The 22,856-nt window shown below is 39.9% G+C and overlaps 1 protein-coding gene across 3 annotated transcripts in view; it reads left to right on the top strand.

The window, feature by feature from the left end:
- LOC122871541 (plexin-B2-like) overlaps positions 1–22,856 on the top strand; it is a 190,400-nt gene that overhangs the window by 161,630 nt on the left and 5,914 nt on the right. For all 3 annotated transcript variants that reach the window (XM_044186763.1, XM_044186761.1, XM_044186762.1), the window contains 18 exons: positions 3,168–3,304; positions 3,409–3,591; positions 4,475–4,586; positions 6,847–7,056; positions 7,141–7,224; positions 8,185–8,280; positions 9,448–9,584; positions 9,732–9,832; positions 11,703–11,932; positions 13,009–13,190; positions 13,406–13,472; positions 14,929–15,075; positions 16,657–16,734; positions 17,173–17,251; positions 17,925–18,025; positions 19,086–19,167; positions 20,970–21,121; positions 21,457–21,617. In XM_044186763.1, the coding sequence (XP_044042698.1) occupies positions 3,168–3,304; positions 3,409–3,591; positions 4,475–4,586; positions 6,847–7,056; positions 7,141–7,224; positions 8,185–8,280; positions 9,448–9,584; positions 9,732–9,832; positions 11,703–11,932; positions 13,009–13,190; positions 13,406–13,472; positions 14,929–15,075; positions 16,657–16,734; positions 17,173–17,251; positions 17,925–18,025; positions 19,086–19,167; positions 20,970–21,121; positions 21,457–21,617 (2,339 nt within the window). The remainder of the gene's footprint in view (positions 1–3,167; positions 3,305–3,408; positions 3,592–4,474; positions 4,587–6,846; positions 7,057–7,140; positions 7,225–8,184; positions 8,281–9,447; positions 9,585–9,731; positions 9,833–11,702; positions 11,933–13,008; positions 13,191–13,405; positions 13,473–14,928; positions 15,076–16,656; positions 16,735–17,172; positions 17,252–17,924; positions 18,026–19,085; positions 19,168–20,969; positions 21,122–21,456; positions 21,618–22,856) is intronic.

Below are 22,856 nucleotides of genomic sequence, written 5' to 3'. Positions count from 1 at the left end.
GATTTGTCGTAGAAAAGGTTTCAGTCGTAGTCATCTGGACACTGTTTTCAGAATCAAGACGTTTCGGCTCCCATCCGGAAGTCATTCTCAATTGAGAATGACTTCCGGATGGGAGCCGAAACGTCTTGATTCTGAAAACAGTGTCCAGATGACTACGACTGAAACCTTTTCTACGATAGAACACTCCTGGACGAATGAGGGACTACACCGTCTTATTAAAGATTTGTCACAAAATAAGCAACAAGTAAAAAGTTAAAAAAAATCCTTAGTTATTTTGAGTTTAACACTAAAAAACTTTGTTGGTATGGCGACCTTGTTAGCAAACGTTGCTTATTCACACATCCAACAGACACATAGCTACATTAGCATTCATTTGTGGCCGTGTTTCTGGCCACTTGACGTCTGTAAGTCCAATATCCACCCTCCTTTTAGCTCTGTTAGCTCCTGAACGTGCTCCACTGTGTCCACCGGCTAGCTGCTAACTGTGTCTGTCTGCGGCTTGGTGCTTGTCAGCTAACATGCAGCGGGTTTTCTGGAATCGAGATTGCTGATAGATGATAGATAGAGCTAAACAGTGAAACCAAAACAATGAGCTGAAAGATGCTAAAATGCAGTCTGTGATAATTCTCTGTGGGTTCAACGAGCAACACCTTTCACTTTAGATCTAGTCATTTGATCCATTGTTGATATAAAAATATTCCTGATGAAAGTAGAGCTTTATCTGTTGTGTAATGATCCTTTTTCCTTTTATTATCCTCTAAATAGACTGATTTGTTCATATTTCCATCCGTTGTATATCTGCTAGAGAATCTCTGGGTTTGAATTTCTGTCTTTTTCATGCCAGAGTCAAAATATAGAACTGTCTGTGTTTTCTTTGTCTCACAGACACAAATATATTTCAGTCACTGCTTCCTCCTGTGACGCTGTTTTGTTTGTGTATAACTTCCAACCGGGCAGAGTTGTTCTGAGTTTGTCTCTCTTCGGGGATATTTATTCTTGTGTTTGCGGCTCTCTCTGCCAGAACAGCAAGAACAAATTTGAAACACCAACAAACCAAATGCTTAAGTATATCTCAGCAGCTGCACACCACACACTTGTGCTACGCTGATTTAGAAAGCATTGTTTTACTTCTTCACTTTGGATTCATATTTACACCTTTATCCCCCCCCCCACACCCCTTTGCCTCCAAACAACCACAAATAACTTCTTTCATACACTGTGCTCCATCGCTGTGTCGTAATTCTTCAGACAGATTGACTTCTTAAATTTCGAAGCTGCTTTATCCTCCAGTGTAGCTGAGAATTAATATCCCCTCTTATTTTGTTTGTCATGCTGTCGGCGCTGCACAAAACCTTCCAGTACAATCGTGAAACCAACCAGTTGGTGTATTTCAGCAGCCGTCTCCTTTTATCAATATTCTTCAAGCACACAAGCTGAAAAAACTCTCCCACGGTGACGTTCTACAGTGAAACTGGTTTTTGTTTGTTTTTAGTTTTTAGTTTGTTTTAACTCGCTGCCTAAATACCATGAGGCTGAGTTATTTAGTTTTGGAAAATTTAAAATATGTTTTGGTTTTGATGTGATCAAAGCGTTCGTACCTGCAGGACGGCAGCTGGAACATAATGAACTCTACTCCGTTAAAGTTTAATGTTCACTTCTCATTTTCTTTTTCTCTTTGTTTTTGTTTGTCTGTCTCTGCCATCTGAGCTTTTTAGTTTTTGTTCTTGAAATGTGATTATTTTCATGCCAAGGCCTTCGCAAAGTGTTCCCCCCTGAAAATAACTGGTTTCAGGCTGGAAAAAACATCACAGACTGTTATGGAGGGTATAAAAACTACTGTAATTGGAAGCCAGAGTTAACAAGTGTCGGTCCACCTAACTCTAACTATTTCATGGAGTGATTAAATTTGGTTCACACATTAATGTCCCCTCAAGATGAACTCTTGTAACTTTGGTGATCCTCTGACTTTTCATCACGTTTCTGTGGACAAAAGGGTCTGTTAAATGAATGCCATGTTATGTGATTTTACTGAATTTACAAGATGTAGTGAAGTAAAGGGTCAAAGTAATTGGCTGGATGTTATATACAGTCCTGAACACACACACAGTAAGTACAGTAATAAAGTCGTTCTGTTTTGTTTTATTTTACACGACTGACTGCGACCAGCAGCTACTTCACTGTGACAGAGTTGCTCTGTCGGTCACATAGTTGGTCTCAAAATTTTAAAAGCTAAAATGTGGTTGCACCATGACAGCACACAGTTATAAACACAGTGAATCTGCCTGCTACATTACTCTACAGCCGGTTGGTAAACCATATGTTTGAGGCCCCAACCAGGCGTGTAAATGGCCATCTGGAGTAGCCTCAGTTCCCCCAGAGGGTCAATTGACCTGTTGAGTAGTTATGAGTAGAACAGCACTCATATCAAAAGATTAAATAACAGTTTGATCCTGCATTAACTGGCCAACCAGTCTCATACTGGTGTTTGTGTGTGAGGCGGGGCCATAAAAAAAGACGGTACCTTGCAAAACGAGGCAGAGCTGTTGGAATAAATAAGCATGGTGGTGCCTTCAGGTGCTGCTACTGTGAACTCAAAAATGTGTCTCATAACACCTAAAATACTCAACATGTACTTGTTTATGTTGTATGTCTCACATCCAAAATAAAATAAGTTAACTCAAATGTATAACAGGATTTAAAGCCGATTTCTCTGCCTTTTCAATCATTTCAATCACAGAAAAATGACCTATTGTGCTAGAAACACAAGGCATGAATGAAATAGACAAAATAATTAAAACAAAAGAAAAACACAAATACAGCATATGTTCATGTTGGATTTAAGATATAGTATGTGCTGTTACAACTTATATGCTGAAAGGGTATTACATACTTCGCTTTTTAATGTTCTTCATGCTTTTTTAGCTACCTTTTGCTTCTATTTTAAGATCTATCTTAAAGTTACAAATCAAAGAAAAGGAATCATGTATTTTTCCCCCGTTAAATCTAAAGTAAAGCGAAAAGTACTGTAAATATGAATCATTCGTCATTGGAGCATTGTACCCTCCTCCTCTGTCGTTTATATATCAAACTACTTGTTCAGCTTCAGAGTGACTGGAAACTCTTACCCTTTAGGTACAAACAGCTAATTTATTATCTTCTCCGTCCAGGACCCCAAACCAGTCGCCGTCCACCCAGCGAAGGGTCCGGCGGCCGGAGGAACCCTGATCACCATCGAGGGAGAAGACCTGAACACTGCAACTAAAGACGACGTCACCGTCACTGTGGGGGGAGTTATCTGCGAAGTGTAAGCAATACCTGTTTTACACTGTGATATGTTTACTTGTGTTTTCTTAAGAGGCAGTTGGACATTGAAAGTCTCTGTTCATGATCTTCCTCTCTCGTCTTCAGCCTGTCGTTCGGTGCACAGATCACCTGTAAGACCGGGGGGTATCGTGGGCAGAAGGTGCCCTCTGACCTGTTAACGGTGACGGTGAAATACGGTAGAAACACCACCAAAGACGTCCCGGCTGCATACCAGTACTCTGAAAACCCCAAGATCACAGATTATTACCCCAAGGACAGCTTCGTGTGGTGAGTATGTTTTTAAACATTGGTTTACATCAGTTTGGTGGTAGAGTAGACGGAGATATTATTATATTGTGTAGAAGTAATTAGAGATGTCCCGAGTCCATCCTGAGGATTGGTTTTAGGGCTGATCCGAGGATATTTTAATGAATTCGTATCAGCTAAAATACACAGATTTCTAAGATCCGACACTAATTATCATTAGCAAAGAGCAGCGTAGAAAACATTCAGGTACCTGTACAATTATTTCTTTGATGTGCCAGGAATTATTTTCTCTCTTCTATTCAACATATGAATCTTTGAAATGAAGGTGAACTGTCCCTTTAATGTAACTACAACACACAGTTATTCTTCAGTGGTTGAAAAGGGAAACAAATCCTCAATTATATGCGTAAATCTCACGTTGAGGTTCTACATTAAAGGTAAAAGTACAGTAAAAGTTTACAGTCTTATTTAAATAAACGTACAGGTACAGTATTTAAAGTCAAATGAACTAAAGAAGACTACACAGCGTGAAGTGTTTTTGTGTTGTAAGTAAATGATGTAATGGGGCACAAACTTCAAACATGCAGTATTTAGCAAAGAGTATCATGTGTTCACCCAGTGAGATTCAAACGCACTTCAACTTAATTCTGCTGTTAAAAGATATTTGGTAAAAATGACATTTGCGTCTGTCTGCTACACTGGCAGCTTTAAACAGTGCGTGATATTTGATGCTCTTGGTGAATGTTTTGCATATAAACTCAAATAACTCGACCATCAGATAAATGTGGGAGAAATAAAAAGTCCTGAAAAAATGCATTTTAGTTAACAGCTCGTGGGTAAATGTGCTTAATTTAATTTCCACCTTTCTTTGTGTGTGTGTGTGTGTGTGTGTGTGTGTGTGTAGTGGTGGTCGAAGGATTGTGGTGGTGGGAAACGGCTTTGACCTGATCCAGAGAGCCACGATGAAAGTCCTGCCCTCCGCTGACGATCTTTCACAGAACAACACTCCTGTAGAGGTAAGTGTGTGTGTGTGTGCGCGTGTGTGTGTGTGTGCGCTGGAGCTGCTGTTTGTACACAAAGTTGTGTTGTTGTTTTTTAAAGTGGCACTTCATTTCCTCTCTATTTCTCACACACACTCTTGTTTCCCAGCTTCGTTTCTCTGCAGAAAGTTTTTGTCCTCTTCCTCTGCTCTTTATTTATTGCTCCTGCAAATCCTCTCACTTCTAAGCTCAGTGTTTCTTCTCTCTGCTTTTCTTCCTCTCCACCCTTTGTTTCATCATCAGTCATTAGCATGTTAGTGACACGGTTTGGTTAATATTGTTAATAATGAGAAAAGAAAACATTTTATTAAAGATAATATGCAACTGGAATGTCTTAAAGGGGTGTGTGTAAGGTGTTTTGTACATATCAAAAAAGAGCAAATCAATTGGATGCAACCAAGATAAAGTATTCAGCATTTTCCTGTGAGGGTGTTTGCTCAAATTTTAAGACAAAAAAAAGACAATAAATCTTAGTTTTGTACTTGTTTGGGATCTGATCGACATGTCTCTGTAGAATCACTTTCCTATATTCAGATCAATTCTAAAATAAATGTGTAATAAATCAAATAAATCCTGTCAGTACAGGACCAAATTAAATTATTAATAAAAGCACAATATCCTCTGGATGTATATTGCTCTGCAGCTACAACTGACTCTGAGTCCAAAACCTGAAACAGAGAGAAATGGACAACGCTTCCATTTCACTGCTGAATAGCTTTGAGTGACAGAGTCTCTTAGGAAGGATTCACTGCAGGGAGAGCAGGTGAAGTCGTTTTATCGCTTCATCAAAAGCTGCCGCCTGAACTGAAGAAAGATGGGGGGAGACACAGTTGGGAGGCAGAGAGAGAAGAGGGAAGAAAGAGGGACAGAGGGGGGGAGGAAATCTGAAGTAAAAGTTACACCTGCACTGAAATTCTGGAATCACTTGACTTGAACCTGTTGGAGGCACAGACATTTTTCTTTTAACCATCAGAAGAATATTTTGAACATTATCATTAATATGGAGTCGTGTTGTGTGTCACCTGATGGATGTCAGTCCAGTATTCTCTCTGTTAGCTCTGTGTTTGGTCTCCACCAGCTCCTGAGGGAAATATCTGGCTCTTTAGCTGCTAAACGCTCCGCTATGTTCACCAGCTGGACTCTGACTGCGTCTGTCTGCTGTCTGCTGCTGAGCAGCTCGTGTTCAGCGGCTTTTTACAGCTTTTTCTCTGAAAACGAGGCTGTGAGAGCGCTGAGAGGGAACCAGAGCCGTGAAGTTGTTGGCCGGACAGATAAACAATGAGCTGAAACTCACTATAAAACGTACTCTTTTAAATAAGACCACATAAAGAAACATGTCCGTCTTAAAATCACAGTGAAGCCGAAGTTAGAGCCTCTCTGTATGCTCTGTAATGTGACATATTCAAAGTGAAAGCAGAGTGGAAACATGGTAAATGGACCTTGCTAGTCTTCCGACCACTCAAAGCGCTTCACACTACATATCACATTCACTACATTCACACACTGATGGCAGGTGCCAACTGCTCATCAGTCCAAAGAAACGAATTAATCATTCACACACACTCACACACCAAAGGCACCGCCCTCGGGAGCAATTTGGGGTTCAGTATCTTGTACCCGCTCTACCACTAAGCCACAGCCGCCCCAGCATCTCCCTCTTTGTTTGCTTTTTTTAAAGATAAGCATTGTTTTTTTACAGTTTATTTTTGTTTAAGTTTATGTACATATTTAAAATTATTGCTGGTGGCTCAGTTAAATTTAAATTTGGCTATATTTTGGTCATTTAGAAGCTTATTTAACTACTGCACGTAGTTGTTGGTCTCAACAACAGTGCATCTCTAAGTGCTTTACATAAGGCCTAAAATGGCATTTAAATAAGCTATATAGAATTATAAATATATATAGGATTTTAAAAGGATAAAATAGAAAATAATACTAAGCTCAAATGAAATAAACAGAATTAATAGAAGAATAAAAGAGATAAATATAAAAAGCCATATTTCATTTAATAAAAAGCAGTGGCAAACAAACGTTTTCAGCTCCGTTTTAAAAGAACAGAGTTGAATCAGACCTCAAGTTTTCTGTAGTTTTTTATTTTATTAAAATTTTTTGTCTGTGTTTGAAGAAACCAAATAATGTAATTTGGTCCTGACTGAATGTGAAGAAGGAAAATGCTGTGACGCAGCTTCTTGAGCTTTTCTCCGGTTAAGTTCACTCGTTGTCATGTCTCTCTCAGTTTGTCCAGGATGCTCTGAGTAAGAACGACACTGTCCTCCAGTTTTACTCTCCGCCGGTGAACTGCTGCTTCGACAGCCAGTCTCTCAGGACGGTTCTCCAGCTGGACAACGTGATGGAGGATCTGAAGAGCTTCAACTATCACCCCGACCCCACTTTCAACAAACTCGCCAAGAACGTCATCACCGAGACCAGCATCATCATCGTGACTGTGAGGACGGTTATTTTTCCGCTTAATATCTCTCTTAAACTCTTGAATCTGTCGAGTTCACGCTCTTCTTCTTGCTTTCGTCAGGGTCGAGGTTTCTCCAAAGCGATGACGGCCAAAGAGGCCCAGGCGTTTGTTGGAGATGCCTCCTGCCACGTTAACATACTGCAGGTAAACGCACACTGAAAAGCATTAGGCATTAGGCCACACTTAACACTCGATCTCTGTTGAAACACTGCTGACAAAAACAGAAATCTTCTACACTTTTAGTTCTGATCCAGCGTGTTCAAATGTACCTAAAGATGTATTGCCTCCATGTTCATCCACTTACGTTTTCTGAACTAAACAGTTGCTGCACCTTCATTTAATAAACTTAATCTGAAAATGTTTCATGAAAATGTTTTGCCTTCTTCTCATTCAGAATAAAGGCACTGGGCAGTAGTTGGTGTACAGTTTGGCCTACTGCTTACTGTAATGACACCGCAGCACCCCTCTTCCTGAAACAAAAAACAGGTTTTTGAGTTGCTGGTTCCCAGAACCAAAAATATTGAGGACCTTTGTACTAAGTTTAAAAACACCTTGGGAGACCGCTGCTTCTCTGTAGTTTATTTTTAGGGTGGAAATGACTGCGATGATGACTACCTCAATTGATGAAGTGTGTTACAGCGAAGAGATGAAACGGGTGCATTTTAAATTAAAACTAAAGTAAATGCTACATGGTGTTTTGTACCAGTACAGAAGCAGAAAAACACATTTCTGCACCAAATTATGTTTAGTTTTGTGACTCCTCTTAAGGTTTTTTTTGTGAAGTACAGTCCTGGAAGGTTTTACATCTTCAGGACTCCAAAAACTATTAAAATAGAACAATATGAGATGGAAACAGGTCGCTGATGCATGCAACCCATGATATGTAGTCTTGAGTAGGCATTTCTTGGCTATAAAGGTTGGGAAACACTATTTTATACCACAGTTGGTGGATGAGTTGGAAAGCTAACCTGCGTCTTTAGTTCAGGTCACTTTTATATTAATATCACTACTACGTTATCACTAATAGAGTTGTACCAACAGTCTAACCTGTTTAGATCAGCTGGGTGACTCCTTCCTGTCCTTCTTGCTGTTGACTCTGTGCAGGATGATAAGTTGATCCTGGAGGCTCCTTCATCACAGCCCAGAGCCAGGTCCAAACGCCAGCGCAGAGACGCAACCAACGACCTGCTGGAGCTAATGGTAACCACACAACCAGATTATGTTGTGTTCTCTGACGAAACCTTCAGAGGCTTGCGTGAAAACGTACCTTAATACATGTCCACCTTTTAGATAATTAACATAAAACAGTGTTAATACAGTTGTAGGCATCATGTGTTTTTTACTCATGTGCTTAAAATTATAATTTTCAAAGCCCCATTCGGACGGATTAACATTACAGGGGAGGACGGCATTTTAACCATCGGGAAATTACAGGATATGGTCTGTAATAGACATGGACATTCAGCAGGACGAAGCCAAAAGAGAGAGACAAAATGCTGGAGAGTAGAAGGGGAGGCAAAGATACTGCGTGAGGTTAATTTCAGACAAAAACCGCACTCCTTCTCTGAGTCATAACTCAGTGTGACTTACACTTCCTGAGGATATCACTTCCCTACTTGTGACTGTCAACAGCCAGATGTTTTGAATAGGTACTAAGCGTGGTCAGAACTCACATGAGAAAACGTTGATTTGTGAAAGATATGATTGGCGATCGGCGCTACATCCGTAAACATCCTGCCCGATCGGTGCTGCGCATGTGAAACTCAACAGAGATGAGAAGGAAGCGGGATTGCTCACTCGTTAGCTCCTTCCATACACTATATATGTAGTTATTTTGTCATATATCAGATTTATGTACGCTGGGCCACTTGGAGGTTGCTTCTGGGCCGGATGTGGCCTGCGGGCCGCCAATTAAATAGGCCCGGCCTCTATGTTGGTGTTAGCATGTTTCCGTCTGTCAGATTACCAAAAACATTTTAAACATCCTCCACTTTCACATAAAAGTCAAATTTCACACTGAGCTGATACAAAAAGTAGAAGGAAAAAACTTAGAGATCCACTTTAAACAAGGACAATCGCTCCAGACGGGATTAAAATCACAAAGACACAAATCCTGTCCGAATGGGGCTTTATACAGTTTTGAATGACTTGCTCATTTATAGCTTAAAGAAATTTCATTATCTTAGGACACTTTACATGATTTAATTGTTAAGTGTTGTTTAAATCCACTGAGTTTTATATGGAAATCCACCCCAGTTTCCAAAGATACCAATCTGAATTACAGAAAAATGTGTGTACAGGTTTTCAGAGGTTTCATTTTAACCCTCTTAAGGTGTAATATACAGGATGATCTCTGCCTCTCTTCAGGTAAAGTTTGGTCATGGTGAGTGGAAGGTGGGTTCAGTCTACTACGCCAGAAAAGAGGACATTCCTCTGGCTATAATCATCCCTGCAGTTATCGTACCGATGCTGCTCTTCATCGCCGTGTCAGTCTACTGCTACAGGTTCGACAAATTACCAAATTGTCCAAAACAAAAACGGGTTTTTCTATGTGCTGACATGTTAAAAGCTCTTGCTGTCTGTGTCTTTGGTGTATATGTGTATATGTGTGTGTGTGTGTGTGTGTGTGTGTGTGTGTGTTTTACTAACAGGAGGAAGAGTCAGCAGGCAGAACGCGAGTACGAGAAGGTGAAACACCAACTGGAGAATCTGGAGGAAAGTGTCCGCGATCGATGCAAGAAAGAGTTCACAGGTACACACACTCACCTGAAAGCTGTGAAGTCACATGAGAGTTTGATGAATGAACAATAACAGAAAAAAGTATCTGAAATATACTTGTCACATTGCATGTTCACTAGCTTATAAGTCAGTGTTTTATGTAACACATGCTACATCACATTTACAGTTTCACTCATGGCAAAAAAATCTTTGTGCTGATTATTTCCATATATTTTCCGGTTTCAGAAGAAAAATTTTAAGTCTACAAAATTCCATTCTAAGCTTCAACTCTTTAGGGTTGAGTTTTAAAAGTTAACATTAAAGTGTTGACATCTGCCTCAGTCTCAATTCTCAAAACATATTCTCTTTTGAGCCGTGTTTTTAGCCTTTATTTGTTTACATTTTGGCAAATTGGCACCATTAAGTACGCCGAATTAGCTCTTAGCAGTTCCTGTTTGCGATGTACCATGGATGTACGGACAACTATCACTGGATTACTTTGATACTGAAGAAAACTTACAAATGTGATGATTCTCAGGCAGGTTCTGTAGCTCGCCAAGACCTACATGAAGGCAGCAGACGCAGTACAAACTTCTGTCCACAGAGCTGATTTTATTGTCGGCATCTTGTCACACGTTGCGTTCACAGATTAGTGGACGTCGCCACTTTAACAGTTTATCTCCATAATAAGAACTGCTGCAAACACGACTCAGCAGAACGAGCAGCGCTTTGGCTCAGACTTCAGAAACTTCCCTTCAGGTCTTCTTGGCAAGCTCGGTGGACCGTTTTCAACTGAATCTGACAGCTCTGTTATTGAGCTTGAGGGGGTCTACAGACTCTCAACATGTCAGACATTTCCAAGGAGACTTTAAGAGTGGGAATATTCAATCAAAGTTGTTGAAACCTGTACCACAAGGTCTCATATAAAGACATAAAAAGATATGCCAAGATGCGCAGGTTCAAGAAAATCATGGAAATCCAACTTCATAGTTCGCATGTACCATGCAATTGACTGTTTGCTAAGTCCTGAGCCCCTTATAGTTATTATTACTACGCCTGTCAAGCACTTAGGCCTATACAGCGCACAAATGCAGTTTGCAGTGATATCAGAAGTAGATTTACCAGTTGGTTATTGTCACTCAAAGATGGATAAAAGCAGACTCATTATTTCTAGCCAGCAAACGTTGATTTTTCTGGCTGAAATGACAAATGTCCCTAGCAGATTTTGATCTGCTGTAGCTAGCTAGCTAATTAAGCTCATTTTAGCTCCACGAGTTGTTTGAAATGCTTTCCCCAGCTGACTTTTTAATATTTCCATCTGACTTTTTTTAAAACAAGAATCTTGTAAAAGGAGTCTTAAATATGCACTTGATGGTTGAATACATGATATCACACTAAAAGACTGATGCTAAAGCTAACATGTCCCAGGCAAAAAGTTAGCATCCTCACGAGTTGGTGAGCCATGTAGAAGACATGGAAATAAAGAAGCACTGTTCTTGTATTGCAGTGCGCTTGTTTGTATTTTTAAACTGTATGTTTCAATTTTAACGTTACAAAAGACTTTTAGGATGAGGATATGTTTGGCAAATTTAATGCTATGATGGATAACTCTTAGTTTGGGTGGGGTTGCTGGAGTGTTAACTTCCCCAAATCCAGTAAAAAGCAGTACAGAGCCGCTAACGTTAGCCTAAACTCTGATAGCATCCAGGACAGATATATACAGAGTATTGCTCTTACTACAGCCCCATGCACACCTCTTCAACATGTTGACAAATACATAGCTTGTCAGACCTGCCGTGCCTAGTTACGGTTGCTAAGCTATGGTTGGACAATTGCTGTGCGGGGAAAGATCGTAAAAAAATATAAATGAAAATGGTATTTTCTGATTTTTCTGTGTCTGTCAGATCTGATGATTGAAATGGAGGACCACACCAGTGACCTGAGCGAGGCCCGGATCCCCTTCCTGGACTACAAAACCTACACCGACCGAAACTTCTTCCTGCCCTCCAAGGACGGCACCAATGACGCCATTATCACAAGAAAAATACAAATCCCAGAAGCGCGCAAGGCCATCGTGGCTCAGGCACTTAACCAGTTCTCCAACCTGCTGAACAGTAAAACCTTTCTCATCAATGTGAGTTTGAAGTTTTTGGTGGAAGTTTGGCTCTTTCTGTTCCTCTTTTCCCTCCGATGTATTCTGTCGTCCTTTCTTTCTTTTCCTTATTTTTGTCTCTCACACAGTCTTTCTCTCACTATCAGCAATTTCAAACTCTGTGAGGTTTCTGCCAACCTATGACAGTCAGAGGTTCTGGCATTTGTTAGAGAAAATTACTGTAAAATTAGTTTTCCCTAGAAGATGAATGAAGATTTTGGTGACCCCCCTGACCTTTCCTCTAGCACCACCATCAGGCCAAAACCTTTACACACTAGAGGTCTTCACGAGTCCAAAACAGACCCGTGGAAAACCTACCCAAACCCAACATGCATGAATTAATCTTTAAAAAAGAGGGACCCAAGGATCCAAAATCTATCAATTAATGATGTCCTGAGAACAAATATAAAGCCATAGAAATTAATTCCAAAAATAATTTATTTATATACTTCCAACGGTTTATTTGTAGAACCAATAGAAAGTCCTATTTTTACCTCCTGCACCAACAATAAAACATTCAGTTGCCAGCTGGACAATAAGATGATCATTTTCCAACCAATTTAATATCATGTTCCCCAGAGGATGAACCCTTTTTAATTTGGACTTCCTGCACCTCCGTAGTTACCATTGCGGCCCCCAAGGTCCACTCTAGTGACGTCATTGTGTCCCCGTTTTCAACAGTTTACTTTTTAAGTAAAATGTTTATCATAACTGATAGGAATGATGGACAAAACTATGAAAATAACATTATTTGGGAAGATAAAATACTGCTTTCTTTTAAAAGGTTTTCTTCTTCTCTTCTATGAATTGACACTTTATCTCCTCATTTCATTGGTACCAGGTTTTTAGTTTGTTTCTCCTGCTCGGTCTGTCAGTGTCACTCATGTTTGACAAAAAAAAATCTAACTCAGGGTCCACTTGCTAGCTTTTTCCGTTCATGTATTATGATATGCAAGTGAAAGCTCCTGGAAAAGCTAGAAACTACTGTTTCCAAGGTCTAGAATGAACTTTACATATTCAGTCATGTTTTTTCTAATTACCATATTCTCTGCCTCTAGTTCATCCGCACGTTGGAGAGTCGTCCGGACTTCAACGCCCGGGCTCGGGGTTATTTCGCCTCCCTGCTGACGGTGGCGCTGCACGGAAAGCTGGAGTATTATACGGACATCATGAGGACGCTGCTGCTGGAGCTGATGGACGAACACGTGCAGAACAAAAACCCCAAACTCATGCTCAGGAGGTGAGGAAGGGACGGATACACTCGCACACACACAAGCCTTGTATAACCACACACACCTGTGAAAGCTAACATTTATTTATTTAGGCTGGAAGTTTATTTATGTAGTTGTATTTATTTACACTGTAAGTTTTCCATGATCACAAATATCATAAGTTTAAAATGGCTTCTGTACAGTCCTAATGTTTTTATGTATTTATGTTTGTGTGTGTTTGCAGGTCAGAGACGGTGGTGGAGAGGATGCTTTGTAATTGGATGTCCATCTGTCTCTATCAGTTCCTCAGGGTAACACAGATTCTTTCACTTACTCAGTTGTTTTTTACTTTCCTTCTATTTGTTTGTATTTCTGTTTCTCTTCGATCTGTTGCTCTTGCCTGCCTTTCTTCTTCTTCTCTCTTTCTTCTCCTGTTCCTTCAGATATTATTGACCTTTAGAAACTTTCCTCTGTCTCTCTTTTGTTGAAACCGGCTCAGCGTTCTGTATTTTTGCTCTTTCTGTGTTTTTGTTTTGGCCAATTTCAACTTTTTTGGAAAGTTGATAGTGACAGCAGCAGCTGATATGTTGTGCTGGTGTTCGGTGTTTCTATAATTTAACATTCTCGTACCAAAAATTGTGTTCACACTTCAGCTCCAGACCAGGTTTTCACACCATGGACATTTTTTATGTTGTGATTAGGATTGAATTTAGTCCCGCTATCCTAACGAAGTCCTGGCACTGCCAAAAAGTTCAAAGCCTCTTAAACAACATTTAGACTGTGGGACGCTAAAACTCCCTAAGAGTTTCAAATTGAAACCAGGGCACGATGGTCACAATTATTGTGTTTAATATGCAGAAGATGATTATACTGTATGTAAGGGATAACGTACAGCAAGCTGGTCATTATTACGAAATTAACCACAACAGGGTGATGCAGGACTAGAATCACCCTGAAGGGGTTAATTTCGCAATAATGACCGGCTCGCTGTACGTTATCCAGCTTATTACACGGGTACTTACTAAAGAAATCAATAATTTGACGCCAAATATTGTTGTAATTGATTTAAAAATGATTTTAAAACGTTTTATTGCCACAGGACTTCCTTCTGTGGATTGATATGATTGGACTCGAGAGTCTATGATCAGAACTGTGTCCATAGCAAGAATGCCGTAATTGACCAATCAGAATCAAGTATTCAACAAAGCTGTGTAATAAATCACCATAACATATCTGGCTTTCAGAACAAACTCATTTTATTGTACTTAAACACTTTAAATAGACAGAAAACCAGTGGTGGAATGTAACTAAGTACATTTACTCAAGTATTGTTCTTAAGTACAAATTTGAGGTACTTGTACTTTAGTCTTTTCTTTTCATGCCACTTTCTACTTCTGTCAGAGAGAAATATTGTACTTTTTACTTCACTGCATTTATCTGACAGCTTTAGTTATTCGTTACTTTACAGATTAAGATTTTTGCACACAAAACACATCAAGAGCTTATAAAATATGATGTTTTGTTAAATCTAGTTTTCATGTAAAAACATTTCGTAGTTCCAGCTTCACAAATATGAGGATTTGCTGCTTTTCCTTTTTAATTATGTTAATTTATTTTTAATAATATTTAAATTGATTTTGACAGTTGGACAGAAAACTACCCTCACGTTCACATTTGTATCTGTAACAGACATACAAGTAAGTCGAGTGCTTTTCAAATCAATATGGGTCCAACACCTTGATGAGTGTGTTTGTGTCCTTGTTTTAGGACACGGCGGGAGAGCCTTTATACAAACTGTTCAAGGCCTTGAAGCACCAGGTTGAGAAGGGACCAGTGGACGCCAAGATGAAGAAAGCCAAATACACACTGAACGATACAGGACTGCTGGGGGACGACGTTGAGTACTCTGTGCTGGTTAGTATCCACATTACACACAAACACTGTGTTCAGTGTTCTTCAGTTTAGGACGTGTGTTGATCAGTGTGCATTTTAGATCCCTTTTGGTGTTATTCAGTGTTTTTAAATCCTTTTATGCATAAAAAATTGCAAGTGTTCAGTGTTTCCTCCTGACTGTATTGTCTAGTCTAGAATAGAAATGTAGATGTTGGGCCAAAAAACTGCTTATTATTAATTATTACATAAAACATGTTGATCTTTTATTCAGAGCTGAAACGATTAGATGATTAATTCTCAATCAACAGAAAATTAATCAGCAACTATTTTTGATGATCAGTGGTTTCCGTCATTTTTTAAGCAAAAACAGCAAAGTCTCTCTGGTTGCTACGGACCCCACGAAAGCTCAAGGTGGGAATTTTCTTTCTGAACTAATTAAGTTTTGTGTTCCCTCGCAATGTTTTGCATTACGCCACATTAAAGAAAAGCCTGAGCTTTATTATGATGTAGTATTATGTATCATGTATTAGACCGCTGGTTGTGGACGCACCCTCAGCTGTGACTGCTCAGGCACAAGTCGGTATTATTGCAGCTAGATAGATAACTGGCAGAGCTAGTTAGCGGAGCTAGTTAACCTAGCTCTCTACACTGTGCTATTGTATCCGACTGCTGCCGTGACTGATTGAGACGGGCTGTGCTTGTGTCTGTAGCTGTGGATGCTTTGGTTGTTATGATTCTGGCTGTGACACATTAGTTTATAATGGGTGTAACACTAACTATATGCAGCAGGGGTTGTGTGTTTGTGCTGGCTGAGAGTTGTACTGAAGCTATTTCTAAACTCCTGAGGTGTATTGGTGACACATCTGTCATATCTGATAGAAGCGCCGCGGGATCAACCCCCGTGTGGCTTAACGGTGCTTTCTTGCAGTGAAGAGCAGATATGTCCATAGCATCGTAGATTCAACCAGCTCAGCCAGGCAGAGTGGCTGCAGCTGTGCTCACAGTCAGTGGCTGTATGCTGTCGCAGCTCAGCCTTTTAAAAGGAGTAATGAGCAATAAAAGCTTAATGTAAAGTGTCACATCGTCTCTCCTCTCTGTAGTAACTGGCAGCGTATTATAACTGGACTCGACTAGCATACTTATTGTTCCTGTGGATCAGGGAATGCAAGACTTAATGCGAAGGAACGCAAGAGTAGTTCAGAAATAAATTCCCACTGTGACCCTTCAGGGGCTCCGTAGTTTGCAGCTTCTCAGATGTGAGGATTTGCTGCTTTTCTCTGTTTTATATAAGCGTAAACTAAATATCTTTTGGTTTTGGACAGTTGGCCGGACAAAACAAGACATTTGAAGACGTCACCTCGGGCTCTGAGACATTGTGTTAGGCATTCTTTCACACTTTTTTTGACATTTCATAGAGTAAACGATTAAATCAGCGAACTAATCGATAATGAAGACAATCGTTAGTTGCAGCCCGACTTTTATTTTGCTCATAGAAGTAATTATGCTCCAGAGTTTGAGCTGTTACCTAAAATATACAATGCACTCTTCATATCAATCTGGTCAGCATCAGTGTGTGTCTGACAGGTGTGTTTGTGATGTCAGACTCTGCAGGTGTTGGTGCACGGGGAGGGACCAGATGTGACTCCAGTGAAGGTGCTGAACTGTGACACCATCTCCCAGGTGGGTTTTGTTTTCTTTCTCAGTCTGTTTCCAGAGTTTCTTCACGGATCTCTGCGTCAGGAGCCAAATATTTTATTATGGCTGGTTGCTGGTGAAGCGCACGTTTTCTCATTTTGGGTTCCAGCTAACCTCAGTACATGATTTTATCTCATATAGGCAGAGAATGTTAGGACACTGAGCTCCATTTTAAAAATGTGGGAGTTTCTGTGGTGTATCTTCAGTTGCCACAGTTTAATTTTGGTTTAAAGGTGATTCAGCAAACATCTCTTGGTAAAAGCTTCCCACCAGATACTTGCCTTTACCAGACAGGAAGTTGACTTAACACCACTTGTAAGGATCTTATGTGATATTTCTCTGATGTTCAGTGCTGCTAAATAATTTTAGTTTTTGTGTTAGCACACATTTTGGCAGGTAAAATTTTTATTTTCTGCTCTCCAGGTGAAAGAGAAGATCATCGATCAGGTCTACAGGAATCTGCCATACTCACAGAGACCAAAGGTGGAGAGTGTTGCACTGGGTAAGATACAGACACCGCTCAAAATATATTTGAAACAATATTATTATAATTAACAATTATTATATTGATATTTATACAAATAAATCATTTTGCTGTCACTGAATGCTACCACGCAACATTCAGGGTCACAAACCCGGAGTCTCCACCTGCAGGTCTGTGTTGGGACTGCAGGGTTACAATGAGAATGGGTGGCAAAAAATATTTAATACTAAAACAATAAAACTATTTATATCAGATTGATTCATATTTATAGTTTAGTTAAGGAGAGCATCACATGTAATAACGCTGCTACACAAAGCTCATATACAGACTGTGTAAGCCTAAAACAGTGATTCAACTTAGTTACCCTAAATTAGATAGAGAGACGGGGGGGGGGGGGGTATTTTATTAATCCCAAAAGGAAATTGCAATGTTACAGCAGTTAAATCGCACATAAGAATCACAAAATAACATAAGGATAGATAAATTAATATATAACCTTTATTTAATCAGGTAATCTCACTGAGAGACCTGAGTACAGCAGAGCGACAGAAAAACAATCATAGCCGGACAAAACAAAAGCACAATCACGTTTTCTTTATATTCCGTCATTCTTTTCTTTCTCCAGCAGACCTCTTGTATTAAGAAAAATAAAAATTTAAAGTTTGAAGTTAATTTTCTCATCCGTCCACAGAGTGGCGCCCGGGCTCCACGGGTCAGATCCTGTCCGACCTCGACCTGACCTCCCAGAAAGAAGGACGCTGGAAGAGACTCAACACACTGGCTCATTACAATGTGAGTTTAGTTTGCTGCACATGTGTCTGCAGGCTTTCATGCCAATACTTTATTATAATTGACTTTATTCAGTGCAGTCTAAAAATGTGTAAAAATCAAATGTTTTGCTAAAAAATGTTACTGTGATTTGTTCTGTATGTTTAGAATACTTCAGATCACATTATTTTCTGTGTTTTATAAGGAAACATTTCAGATACAATGCAGAAAATAATGTAATCTAAGCTTTTCTTTGTCATGTGTGATAGTAAACTGAATATATTTGGACTGATTGTAGGATAAAACCAGCCACCACCTTGAATGTGGGAAATTCTAATGGTCATTTTATAGACAAAACAATGAATTGATTAAATGACAAATTAATCGCTAATGAAAATAAAGGCGGGGACGCACATTAAGACTGTTGAGCCAGTTATGAATATGATTTGGGACCAAGTTGGACCTGGTCTGTCCCAGTCTGGGTCAGTCGGTGTTGACAGCCGGCAGATAAAATCATATAGTCTGTGATATGTAAAGATTTTTAACTTAACTCTTCAGATGCAGTCGCTGCCCGTCGTTCTCATAAAGACAGTGCAGCGTATTTACTCAGTCGTCAGGTTTCTGCTCCTTCCTGACTGTCAAAGACTAAAAAATGTGTGCTAGTTGGTGGTTTGTCCAGTCTTTGTAGGTTTCAGCTTGTCTTCAGGTTTGTCCCGAGCTTAAGTTGATGCGGCGAGTCAGGAGAGATTGGAGTTCATGTTCCTGCTCCAGACTCTGGATGTTTTTAATCATCTGTGCTTCTGTGTGTTGAGTTCCGACTTTTTCTTCTGCGCTGAAACGACCAAAAACTGAAGAGCAGAGAAATGTCGAGCCACGCGAGACTCGTCCTCGTGCTGCACGAAACCCAACAGAAACTAAAACACTTCCTCCCCTCTGACATTTAAAGAAAATTATTTATTGAGAAAGCTGCTGTGAGACAAAGTGCACCTTATAACTGCGCATGATGCATAGTTCAGTTACAGACTCGGATAGTGAATCAGGATTTATTCATATTTTCCTCACCGATTTCAATGATTTCTTCCAGGTTCGGGATAACGCCACGTTGGTTCTGTCCAGAGTTTTGCACACACAGTCCTTCCACCAGCACCAAGACAGCCAAGAAGAGAGTATGTATACACACACACACACACACACACACACACACACACACACCCTCTGAGGCAGAGATGGGATGTAACTCTGGTTGATGTTCTTATACTTACATTTTTTCCATTTTGGTTGACTTTTCCTACACTCAACTTATCTGATGGCTGTATTCTCTGGTTACTTTGAAGCTTCTGACTTTACAGTAAACATGAAATCATAAAATCCTGTATGTGCAAATTTTCATATAAAAAACGTAATCTAAAAACTTCATTTCCAGCTTAAAGTTACAGGAAACTTGATGTAGAATCGCGTTTCTTCCATATCTGTATGTAGGAATACATGTGATGTTCTGCCCAAAGAATTCGAAGGGGCAGAAAACATCAGATAACAACTCAAACTGAGGTGGAGCAGTGTTTCATATCTGACCCTGTTTTTCTCTGTGATGAAACAGAGCCAAACAGGCTGAAAACCTCAAACCCTGAACCAGGACGTAAAGATAATAACATTTAGGAAAAGAAACAACATAGAAACATTTCACAGCAACATTTTTAGGAGCTGATAGCAACACAGCATACATAATGAACACCTATTAAGCTACAAATTCACAATTTTGAGTTTCCTGTGCCTTTAATAACCAAAATATATTTTAGACTTTACTAAAAGGGTGGAAATCCCACAAACTGGATTTGGTGGTTTTCCACAAACAGTGACAAAATATTGTGTGTGTTGGCAAGTGAAAAACTTCATAGAGGAAAATAATTTAAACTAAAGCCCCTGCAACTGATCTGAAAACCTGAAAATATTGTCATGTGACAGCAAAACTCAACTTGCTTCTACTTGAAGAAAAAGTCAAACAGTTGTTCCACAGCTTTTAGGTAATTCCCTCTCTGTTCATGCTGTCAGAAGACGCTGCTGCGTTAGGACACCGCAGTTCAAACAAGCCCCCCCTCCCTTTCAGACCTGCAGCCCTTCACGTTAATCTGACGGCAATTTAACGTCGGTCTCATGTCTGAATAACCACCCCGGTCACTTATAGGTAAAAGTCACGATGGCAGTCTTACTAGATCGGACCTGAAACATTTCTGTATCACTTTCAACACAAGTCTGACCTGAATGGTGTCAGATTAACATAAGGCTGCAGCAGCACAGCGTTAAACATGCAGAGAGAGAGAGAATGCGTCTTACCGCCTTCTGCATCACTGTAATACACTGATTAGCTCAAACATCATCTCTTATGCACAAAATTACTTTAACTAGGAAACACTTTAAATTTGGAGGAGATTCTTCTCATATCAGATCAGTTGCGATGTGTTCGGGGCACAACAGGTTAAAAAACCCTAATAATCCATATACTTTCACTTTTCATGCAGGCCAACTGCGTGGATGAATAAATGTATAAGCAACAAAACGCTTTACATACAGCACGACAGCAAACAGTAATTAAACAAGAGTCACAACTCAGTGTGTCATTTAATGCTTGTGCACTGTCGGATATTCTAAAACAGGCAGCATAATTTCCTCTCTAATAACTTTAAATGATGAAATTGATGTGGAAATGTATCAGAGAGAACAGAAAAGAGTCTCCTTCCTTGCTATAATATCATTTTCAACTCACAACTGCTCTCTCTCCCTCTCTCTTCCCTCTTGCGAGCATTGTGTCTCTTTCCATAAATGTCTGAATAAAGATGTAAAAGACGTAAAAGTCACCCATATCTAAGTGACAAAAAGCCATCACTTTAACAGACAGATGAAGCCAGCGATGTTACATCTTCCATGTCTGAAAAGGGCTCCCCCCCTCCCTCCCTCCCTCTCTGTCTCATAGAAAACGCCCTGCTGGAAGACGACAACACCTTCCACCTGGTGAGGCCGGCAGATGAAATCGATGAAGTGAAGTCAAAGAGAGGCAGCATGAAGGACAAGGCGATGACCAAAGCCATCACTGAGATCTACCTGACCAGGCTGCTGTCTGTCAAGGTACAGCTGTGTGTGTGTGTGTGTGTGTGTGTGTGTGTGTGTGTGTGTGTGTGTGTGACTGAAGATAATGAACATGTTTGTGAGCTTCAGTGGTGGAAAGTACACTCACTCAAGCACTGTACTTACAGATATACATCTTACAGATAGAGTTACTAGTAACTTTACAGATAAAGATAATAAAATACAATGCTCTCTCTCCCATACATTTATTCTGTGACCTTTTGGAGGGGCCCGACCCCAGCTACCAAAATCCAGAAGAGAGAAGAGAGGAGCTGATCAACATGTTGATCACGGTGATTAAGCTCTGTATGTGTGTGTGTGTGTGTGTGTTACAGGGCACTTTGCAGCAGTTTGTGGATGATTTCTTCCGCAGCGTGTTGTGCTCAGGCTCCGTCGTCCCTCCTGCCGTCAAATACTTCTTTGATTTCTTGGATGAACAGGCGCTGAGACACGACAACGTGGACGAGGAGACGCTGCATATCTGGAAGACTAACAGGTACACACACACACACACACACACAGACAAACACACATTCATGTTGTAGTCAGATCTCAGATCTCTCTGAGTTGAGAGAGAGATGTGCGTTTCCGTCATGTGTACAGGGAGAGAGTCTCTGTAGCAGCGTTCACAACAGTTGTGAAAATTATCTCCAGCTGTAAACATTTGCCTCTTTTCAGACTTGTTGAACATCTGACCTGTTTGTCAGCTGGTATCTGCAATAAAATGTATTGTCACACAGACTTTTACAATGGCAAAAGCAATTTAAGAAACATCTTTTAGTTTCTAGACCACAATCACAGTGGAGTTTCAGTTGTTTTTCTTATTATCTTTTCCATCGTTCAATGAGCACCTTCTATTCGGTACTTATCATCACTTATCAACTTTGACAGTTGCTAAAAAGTTGTTGCAGTGCACTAAAAAACATGCAGCCACAGGATGGGACAGGGCAACAAATTCAAATTTTTAAAAAAAGAAATAACACAAAAAACAGCAGTTCATTTGTTGATTATTTTCCGATTAATCGTAGTAGTAATCAGAAAATATTGAAATATGCCCATTACAGTTTCTCAGAGCCCAAGATGATGTAAAGATTAAAAGGATTTGTTTTGTCTTACCAGCAGTCCAAAAGCCAAAGATATTCAGTTTGCAATGATATAAAACAGAGAAAAGCAGCAAATCCTCACATCAGAAGCAGAGTATTTTTTAGCATTGCTTGAAAAATGACTGAAAAGATGTATCAATTATCACATTTTTGTTATTTTTTTAGTCAATAGACAGACTGTAGGAATAATTGAGTAATTGTGTTGCTGGTGGTTCTTGTACTGTACAACCTTAATGATACTGTTTACTGTGAGAAGACTAGAGTATAGACAACAAGAAAACATCTCTAAGTGAGTGAAACGTGTGATCAGTATCCAGGATACAGCCAAAGTGGGAGACTAAAACTCTCCTTTGGTGTTATTCAAACAGCCTCACATGGATCGTACTCTCAGTAAACGACTCTGACTGGTTGATATGTGACTCTTTAACTGATTCAACATCTGCCAGCTTCTCTTCAAAGCTTCTCTGAATCTCAGCTGGAGATACGACCTGCGAAGAAAACCTGCTACGACAAATAATTATACTGCTTCTCAAGCTGTGTGTGTGTGTTATACCTCATCAGCTAAACTAGAGCGTAATTATGTCCTCGTCACTGCTAAACCAGGCGGACAACAACTTAAAAACCTGATCTAA

This window comes from Siniperca chuatsi, linkage group LG23, assembly GCF_020085105.1.
Source record: "Siniperca chuatsi isolate FFG_IHB_CAS linkage group LG23, ASM2008510v1, whole genome shotgun sequence".
Taxonomy (NCBI): Eukaryota; Metazoa; Chordata; class Actinopteri; order Centrarchiformes; family Sinipercidae; genus Siniperca; species Siniperca chuatsi.
Note: the sequence above shows the minus strand (reverse complement) of the source record. Positions and strands in the feature narration are given on the sequence as shown.